Genomic DNA, 9,928 nt, shown 5'->3' with positions numbered 1-9,928 from the left:
TCAATCACTCATTCATTCACTCACATACCCCCTCGCTCATACATACTTACTACATACTCAATCACTCATTCATTCACTCACATACCCCCTCGCTCATACATACATACTACATACGCAATCACTCATTCATTCTCTCACATACCCCCTCACTCATACATACATACTACATACTCAATCCTCATTCATTCCCTCACTCATACATATATACTACATACTCAATCACTCATTCATTCTCTCACATACCCCCTCACTCATACATACATACTACATACTCAATCACTCATTCATACACTCACATACTCCCTCACTCATACATACATACTACATACTCGATCACTCATTCATACACTCACATACCCCCTCACTCATACATACATACTACATACTCAATCACTCATTCATACACTCACATACTCCCTCACTCATACATACATACTACATACTCAATCACTCATTCATTCTCTCACATACCCCCTCACTCATACATACATACTACATACTCAATCACTCATTCATACACTCACATACTCCCTCACTCATACATACATACTACATACGCAATCACTCATTCATTCTCTCACATACCCCCTCACTCATACATACATACTACATACTCGATCACTCATTCATTCACTCACATACTCCCTCACTCATACATACATACATACTACATACTCAATCACTCATTCATACACTCATACTCCCTCACTCATACATACATACTACATACTCAATCACTCATTCATTCTCTCACATACCACCTCACTCATACATACTACATACTCAATCACTCATTCATACACTCACATACTCCCTCACTCATACATACATACTACATACTCGATCACTCATTCATTCACTCACATACCCCCTCACTCATACATACATACTACATACTCAATCACTCATTCATACACTCACATACTCCCTCACTCATACATACATACTACATACTCAATCACTCATTCATTCTCTCACATACCCCCTCACTCATACATACATACTACATACTCGATCACTCATTCATTCTCTCACATACTCCCTCACTCATACATACATACTACATACGCAATCACTCATTCATTCTCTCACATACCCCCTCACTCATACATACATACTACATACTCAATCACTCATTCATTCACTCACATACCCCCTCACTCATACATACATACTCAATCACTCATTCACTCACATACTCCCTCACTCATACATACATACATACTACATACTCGATCACTCATTCATACACTCACATACCCCCTCACTCATACATACATACTACATACTCAATCACTCATTCATACACTCATACTCCCTCACTCATACATACATACTACATACTCAATCACTCATTCATTCTCTCACATACCACCTCACTCATACATACATACTACATACTCAATCACTCATTCATACACTCACATACTCCCTCACTCATACATACATACTACATACTCGATCACTCATTCATTCACTCACATACCCCCTCACTCATACATACATACTACATACTCAATCACTCATTCATACACTCACATACCCCCTCACTCATACATACATACTACATACTCAATCACTCATTCATTCACTCACATTCATGCTCACACACACACACACACACAATGTTAAAAAAATGCACCACAAAGGTGCTATTCACATTTAGGAACTGCTCCTCAAGGGTGCGCAATTTTGACTTGCATTAAATGCAACTTTAGTTACTGATTGCTAAGGTGTCAGTGAGTCTAGAAATGCTTTTTATATTTTTGTAAAAATCTGGATGAGGCGTTATATTGTGCCGTGTGTACAGTCAGTTGGCCCTGTAGACAATGATGTGAGATTTGTTCTTTTAGAAAATATACAAAGTGCAACCCGGGGTTCACCTGTGAGTCCTGTGTTAAGAGCGAGTGCAATAATGTAATTACTTTTATCTTCTGTTTGACCAAAAGCTTAATGTGTTGCTTGTGTCAAGAGCGCACAAGTCTAAAGACTGTGGTTTTCCAAGGTGAGCCTTAGTTGTGGTGTTTTTTTTTTGTCATTAAATGACAAGCAAAGTTAAGAGATTTTTACCTTTTGGAATATTTATGTACATAATTTTTGTACTAGTAAACCATGTAACGGTTAGTTATCATTACAGCTGTAAAGATATTCCACCCCACAGCACATAAGCAGGTGTGTGTATAGAAACAAGTGCCTTCTGTATATTATATTACTGTATATAAAGCTACGTTCAATCTGCACCTTAGTTACTAAGTTGTATATGAGATGGAGCACAGTGACAGTTACATTCCTAGTTCATTATTAGTTTTTCACACTTAATTCACTCCGTTTATGAATGTACAACTTACATATAGCTTAATGTAAACTGAGACGTTTTAAAGTTCAGTAATGTTTTGTTGATGTTTTGCACAGAGAAAACACTGCAGTAATTCAGTTCACTAAACTGACCAGATACTGTACAGTGTACACATTGTTGTGATCAGCAAATCAATAAACAACTCGGATTGCAAGGTTTCGTTTGTTTATTTACATTGTTTTAGGAGATGTTTTTCTCATTATATATCAATCGATCAATGAAACTTTATATATAGCACTTTTCAGACAAATTCAAGGTTCTTTAAAATGGACTGATACAAAAAATAAAATAGACATAAGACTAAATAAGAAATTTCCAATTTTAAGACAACAATGAATAGTAAAATTAGAGAAATAATGGATGATAAAACTTTGTGTTTTTAAGTGTATAATATATAAAATGTAAAATAAAACTGCAAAAATTAAAACTGCCTGGTAATGGATAGCTATCGTAAGAAATAGAATGTAATAAACTATAGTTTGTGTAGTGGAATTATTAAAGAGAATCATCTCTATTAGACACATGAATCATTAAGTATTGTATGAGTATTGCAGCTGAACAAAATTCCAGTAAAGCGGTTTTGTTTGTATTGGTATAAATGTGAACATTTATGACTTTAACATCTATAAAATAAACTGCAGCAACCACATTAATTGTAATATTCAGTCCAAAAATCAAAGTTTTAAACATTCATTCATTCGTTATCTGTAAGCCCTTGTCCAGTTCAGGGTCGAAGACACAGGGAGAACACACCACACTCCTCACAGACAGTCACCCGGAGGAAACCCACGCAGACACAGGGAGAACACATCACACTCCTCACAGACAGTCACCCGGAGGAAACCCACGCAGACACAGGTAGAACACACCACACTCCTCACAGACAGTCACCCGGAGGAAACCCTCACAGACACAAGGAGAACACACCACACTCATCACAGACAGTCACCTGGAGTGGGACTCGAACCCACAACCTCCAGGTCCATGAAGCTGTGTGACTGTGACACCTACCTGCTGCACCACTGTGCCAACCTTTTTTAAACATAAGGATAAAAATACAAAATGTAAAATACCACCAACTACAAAACAAATTACTAGAAATAATCACATATTTATTATTTATAAAGTAGTTAAGTATAAAGCACTTGCTTTCTGGGATTTATTTACTTATTTATTATTGTTTTAGTTCAGATTTCCTTATATTATTTCAAATATATCTGCACTAATATTCTCAACACCTATAAAATCCCAGAGCCCAAGGGATGATGGGTCAAAAGGTGCTGGCTGCCTGTTTGTGCCTTGAATATATCTCAATCTATGGCAGGAGAAAGAGCCTTTTCATATAGAACCCCAGGCTTTGTAATAAATTACCAGTTCATGTTTGGGACCCAGACACAGTCTCGGTTAAAGTCCAGGTTAAAAATCTATATATTTGGACAAATATCAGTAAAAAAAAAATATCTCTGCCATGTGTAACAACAGCCCATCCATGATGAAGACAGTCTGAGCGTGCCGGAGCGTCCACCATCGCCTGACTGCTGGCACTGAGCCCAAACTAAAACTCTTCTCTCTGCCTGTTTCAGACTAATCATTTAGATTAGCACAGTTTTTTTTAGTGTGTTTCTCAGTAAGGGCTGCTTGACTTTACGTTCTGACCCCTCGTGTTTAGTTGTCTTTCCACAGGTAAAAAATAGACACAAATACACAACTCTTCAATATATTTTTTCAGATCTGAAGCAAGAATGGAGCTTAATGTTTCCCATCTCTTAAAGAAAAAAACTATTGTTTATCTGATGTGAGCAGTTTGTGGGTCTAACAATTCTTGCGTATTTATACGGAGGGCCATATTCTCTAAAATTATAAAAATTATAACCCCAATTTCAGTTTCTGTATTTGAGCAAATGCAAGCAGAAAATACATAATTTGGAACGTGAAATGTGCACTTGTGTCTTCCCCTTTAAGCCCATATGTGGCAGTGAACACACACACACACACACACAAATACACTAGTGCACTAGGGGCTGTGAACACACACCCAGAGCGGTGGGCAGCCATCCCCTGTGCTTGGGGAGCAGTTTAGCTTGTGCACCATACATGGAATATCAATCAGAAGGAACTGAGGCATCCTCTAGGTTCTCATTGACATTACTTCTGTCTGCTTTCTTCTTTCGAAGGTTCACAGTGTGAAAACCACCAAAGCACTGTCTTCATCGATGCCTTGATCTCCTCTTCACTCACCTCAGAAGAAGTTTCTGTAGAAATGATACATTTATTAAATATCATATTACCTCGTTTGAAAAATGTTATTATGTAATAATCATTCAAACTGTATCATACCTTTGGTTCGGCTGGCCCTAAGTAATGCACATATTATTTCCATCACCATTGCTTCATGTCTGCTGAACTCTCTCTCCAGGAGTGATATCAGCTGCTCTGGTAAATTCTCACTAACCTATATTTGGATTGGAATGAGGATATGGGCAGAAATTACATCAGTAAAAGAGTAATCTCCTGTACCTAGCTAATGATCAAAGAAAATTTGGTCTGTATATGTTTAAAATTTGACTGTCTGTGAGGAGTGTGGTGTGTTCTCCCTGTGTCTGCGTGGGTTTCCTCCGGGTGACTGTCTGTGAGGAGTGTGGTGTGTTCTCCCTGTGTCTGCGTGGGTTTCCTCCGGGTGACTGTCTGTGAGGACTGTGGTGTGTTCTCCCTGTGTCTGCGTGGGTTTCCTCCGGGTGACTGTCTGTGAGGAGTGTGGTGTGTTCTCCCTGTGTCTGCGTGGGTTTCCTCCGGGTGACTGTCTGTGAGGAGTGTGGTGTGTTCTCCCTGTGTCTGCGTGGGTTTCCTCCGGGTGACTGTCTGTGAGGAGTGTGGTGTGTTATCCCTGTGTCTGCGTGGGTTTCCTCTGGGTGACTGTCTGTGAGGACTGTGGTGTGTTCTCCCTGTGTCTGCGTGGGTTTCCTCCGGGTGACTGTCTGTGAGGAGTGTGGTGTGTTCTCCCTGTGTCTGCGTGGGTTTCCTCCGGGTGACTGTCTGTGAGGAGTGTGGTGTGTTCTCCCTGTGTCTGCGTGGGTTTCCTCCGGGTGACTGTCTGTGAGGACTGTGGTGTGTTCTCCCTGTGTCTGCGTGGGTTTCCTCCGGGTGACTGTCTGTGAGGAGTGTGGTGTGTTCTCCCTGTGTCTGCGTGGGTTTCCTCCGGGTGACTGTCTGTGAGGAGTGTGGTGTGTTCTCCCTGTGTCTGCATGGGTTTCCCCATGGGTTTAAAACTTTTGTTTTTGTTATTATTATTATTATTTACCTTGGAAATAGTGGCAAGACGTTTTCTTCTTTTCTGTGGTGGGCTATCCATCTCACATAATTCCTGCTCTTCAGAAACTACAAAAGAAAAATACATGTCTATTCAAACTCCATTTAAATAAATAAATAAATAAATAAATAAACATAGTGGGAAAACCCACAACAGAAAATATTCATGTACACAGTTCTAACTCACAGTTAGGAGGGGAATCCCTGCTTTGGTTACTTTTCATGGGCCTAGTCGGTTCTGTCAAAATTTTTCCTATGTTTTCTTTAAAATCCATAACTTTTCTGTTCCATCTTGTCATCAGTGTATCCAAAACATCACTCTCCTCATCGATTTCAAGCAGTGGATCAGCGTTTAATATATTTAAAGCTGTAACATCAGGACGGAACAAGCAGTTTCCTGCCACCATTTCTTCAACCTTATCCAGGAGCTCAGTGACCTGAGAATCATCACCACTTTTTGTATTGTCAAAGACATGATATCTGTTTCCACATTTGTCTATGAGCCACTGGAGGGCCTCGCCTTCACTCTCGATGTGCTGCTCGATGGAGGCATCACCCAGGAAATCCCCCCAGGTGAAGAGCACAATGGTGTGTCTCCATATTTGTTCACCAAAAACATCCATGTTTTCTTGAATGGTCTTTTTCTGTTCTTCCTTAAACGAGGTGTCTGCAGGAAGCACCAGGAGCATGGCATGGGGATACTTTTTACATCGTAAGACGTCCTGAAGGACAGCAGTTTTAACCCACTGTGGGTTGAACTCGGATGAGAAGAACTTCCACCAGCCAGGGGTGTCCAACACAGTAATCTTCCTTCCAGCCATTTTTCCATATGCTCTTTTACACTTCATTGTCCGCTCCCCCGTCAAAAACTCTTCGTGACCCAGCAACTTGTTTCCTACTGAACTCTTCCCAGATATCATCCAACCAAAAAGTATGATTCTCACCTCTTCAAGGCGATGTATGTTTGCTTAGATTCAATTTTATTTGCAAGAAAGAAACAAACATCTTTATTTAGTATATTACATCACAACATTTAAAAGCCAACAACTTATCAGACTAATGCTAGAAGTGTGTATTAAACTGTTAGAAATCCAACTAATTACAAGTAGATCACTACAAACATCAACGTCTTAACTGTCTATGTCTAACATCTCAGAGAAATGTAATGATATTTGTTTATTTAAAAGAAATGAACATACCTTTTTCTGCAATTATTGATTTTTCTTTCTGTACCTCGGATCTCCTGGTAGATGCTCGTGTCTGAACATCTTCCCACTTTCTCTGATGTTCTTGATGCACCTTTAGATTAATCTCAAAATGTTTGCCACCATTTTGCCTCACTACATTGTCTATTTTCTCAAACAATTCTGCAACTTGAGTGGTATTTTCTTGGTTAATGACATCAAAAACATGATATCTGTTTCCACATTTCTTTAAAAGCTTCTGGAGAGGTGGCCCCTGACTTTGTATGTGCTGCTCAATGGTCACGTTTAGTAGTGAATCCTGTCCTGTGAAGAGTATTATGGTATGTTCCCAGACTCTCTCACTTAAAAGCTCCATGCGCTGCATTAGTGGTTCCATGTGCTTCTCCGTAAACAACAAGTCTGCCTCAATGACCAGGAGAAAGACCTGGGGCCCTGGTGGACACAGAGATACACTGCGTACTATTGCTTGTTTGGAAAGTTCTGGTGAATCTTTTATACTCAGGTCTTTCCACCAGCCAGGGGTGTCAACCAGTGCAATTTTCCTTCCGTTAACATATCCCTCTTTCTTCACACACTGACCACTAACAGCAACAGCCACACTGGGGCCTAATATGGTATTGACTACTGATGTCTTTCCAGCTTTGTGCCACCCCAGAAGCACTACCTGGAGATCTGTTGATAAACAGAGAAAAAAGAGAGAGATACAATTATGCCACTTAATTGAAAACACAAATGTATGTCTTCAGGAAGATGGGAATACAAGAGCATCTCGTTGTTCTAATGAGGAATCTCTATACTGATCAGCAAGCCACTGTCATTACTGAAGATGAACAGACTGGTTCAACATCGTCAAAGGATTGAGACAAGACTGCATTCTGTCATCACACCTGTTCAACCACATACAATGAGAGAGGGATGACTAGAGTTGATCAAGGATTCAAGATTGGCAGAGGAAGCATCAATAACTTTCAGTCATTGCTATCCAATGAAAAACTTCCATTCTTTGTAGATTTTTAATTTACTTTAATTTACTTAATTCTTGATGAATGGTCCAATAGGGCATCACGGTGGTGCAACAGGTAGTGTCGTTGTCGCTCAGCTCCAGGGTTCTCCTAATTTCGCCATATATCGAAATAAACATTATTTTTACTGGAATTTGCAATGCTATTATTCCCAATTCCTAGAGTGAAGACACATGAAACTTATATCCTGTGTACCTGAGGGCATGTTCTTAAACACTAGAGTGGAGTTGTTTTAGTAACGGTTTGATTTTCAGTTTTAACAGTTTTAAATATTAACTTAATTTCCTCAAATTTATGGATTTTTCTGGTCTGTTTAAGCATTATACGACATTCTTTTAGCTGTTCAGGTCTGTTTCTTTGGTTAAACCTAGTGGATTATGGAATCAAATTTTAGAACACATTTAGTTTGGAGTTTCTTGCGCTGTGTCCGAAATTGTGCCCTATTCAATATATAGTGCACTATTTGGGAGTTCCGCCATTTTGTAACAATTCTGGACAATTTTCAGTGCACTCAAACAATCCTACAATGCACTGCAAAGTGTAGTGTACGGCCCATGTACACTAACAAATATCAGATTACCCATAATCCACGGCGTTGTTTGGTAAAAACCAATATGAAATAGTGTCCAAAATCATTCACGTCCCGCCTGAATTCATTTCCCTATAATAGTGCACTAAATAGGGAATAGTGAGTGTATAGGAAGCCGTTTCGCGTTTTTCCGCGAGTTCCCCTGCACGCTCGTACACGTTCTACCGTAAACCGTGATGTAGATGCCCACGAGATTCCGTAATAACTGCGTTTTGTGTTCGCGAAGTGCTGATGACGTCACCGCGGTAATATTTGTGTAGGGCATTTTAAATTTTTTCTACTCGACACTAAATTAACCCTTTCGGTGTAGACATATACGGCCATGTACCGCTGGTTAGTTCTGTATTTGGCGTGAGATAGTTTGATTTGTGTGTGGTCTAAAATGGTGAAAGTGAAAGTGTCAACACTACCACACTGCGTATCAAGAAACTGAATAATTATTTTTTTTTTTACCTTGATCTTTTCATATGGTATCATGTTAGAACACTAGCAGTTTGACCCAGATCGATATCAGTAACACAATTCAATAATTTCATATGCATATAAAACCGTATCACTCACCATTACAACGAGATTCTTCTGTTTGTAACATGTTTTCAGACAGAACCTGTCAAAACTCCCTGGATAGTGTCCCACAAAAATATCTCTGCAGGATGGAGATTAGCATGTGGGAGGGTCATACACAGTAAGTAGGCGGATACCAGCCAGTGGACGTCATCGTTAGGGTTAGGGTTAGGGTTATGGATACTGAATGTGTCCCAAACCCTAAATGTCTGTTTACAGTTGAGCTCTGATTAACACAACACTGCTAATTTAACAGAGTTCTAGATATTAGCACAGTGCAAGCAGCTGAGAATGCTGAACACAATCTGGTTAACTACGATGCTAAATTCAGCATATAGCTTTATAACTGTATGGGCCTCAGCATAAAAAGAAAAATTATTATTCATGAAATTACTGGATTTCCATTTTTAACCTTAAACACAACACAAACACAGACAGAATGTGATATGACAGAGCCCTGATCAAATTAAATCCACAACATAAGAAGAAAACAGGAAAAATTTCTCACTTGTAAAGTGCATCCAAACGGCAGACAAAGTCATTTTGACTATCACAAGCATTCGGGGCAAAAACCGTCTTAAAGTTTATATTTTGGTTACACATTTAATAAAATTTTACCGTAAATGTGAATGTGTTTTATTAAGCTGCTTCTTTATTTCTTTATAATCTGCATTATTATTTTCTTTAGTCTGATTACTTTAGATTTTATTATTATGCTAAAAGTAGTATTTTGTCCAAGTCACCCGGAGGAAACGCACACAGACACAGGGAGAATACACCACACTCCTCACAGACAGTCACCCGGAGGAAACCCACACAGAAACAGAGAGAACACACCACACTTCTCACAGACAGTCACCTGGAATGGGAATCAAACCCACAACCT

At 39.3% G+C, this 9,928-nt stretch overlaps 1 protein-coding gene across 1 annotated transcript; it reads right to left on the bottom strand.

The window, feature by feature from the left end:
• Positions 1–2,628: 2,628 nt before the first annotated feature.
• Positions 2,629–9,173, bottom strand: si:ch1073-365p7.2 (GTPase IMAP family member 8). Its single transcript, XM_066648104.1, has 6 exons — positions 9,040–9,173; positions 6,862–7,539; positions 5,850–6,629; positions 5,655–5,731; positions 4,694–4,808; positions 2,629–4,608 (listed from the first exon to the last, which is right to left on the bottom strand). Exons 1-6 carry the CDS (start codon positions 9,068–9,070, stop codon positions 4,502–4,504), a joined length of 1,788 nt encoding a protein of 595 aa, XP_066504201.1. The 5' UTR covers positions 9,071–9,173; the 3' UTR covers positions 2,629–4,501.
• Between the last annotated feature and the right edge of the window lie 755 nt (positions 9,174–9,928).

The sequence above is a fragment of the Hoplias malabaricus genome, chromosome 16 (assembly GCF_029633855.1).
Source record: "Hoplias malabaricus isolate fHopMal1 chromosome 16, fHopMal1.hap1, whole genome shotgun sequence".
NCBI classification, from domain to species: Eukaryota; Metazoa; Chordata; class Actinopteri; order Characiformes; family Erythrinidae; genus Hoplias; species Hoplias malabaricus.
The sequence above is the reverse complement of the archived record's forward strand: the minus strand, read 5'-3'. Positions and strand labels throughout refer to the sequence as shown.

Bases quoted from the DNA above. Each gene is read 5' to 3' on its own strand.
- si:ch1073-365p7.2 (XM_066648104.1), bottom strand. From the start codon at position 9,070: ATGTTACAAACAGAAGAATCTCGTTGTAATG. The intron at 6,630-6,861 runs GTATGTTCATTT...ATTGAATCTAAG, and splicing joins ATCAATAATTGCAGAAAAAG to CAAACATACATCGCCTTGAA. The intron at 4,809-5,654 runs GTAAATAATAAT...ATCCAAATATAG, and splicing joins GTCTTGCCACTATTTCCAAG to GTTAGTGAGAATTTACCAGA.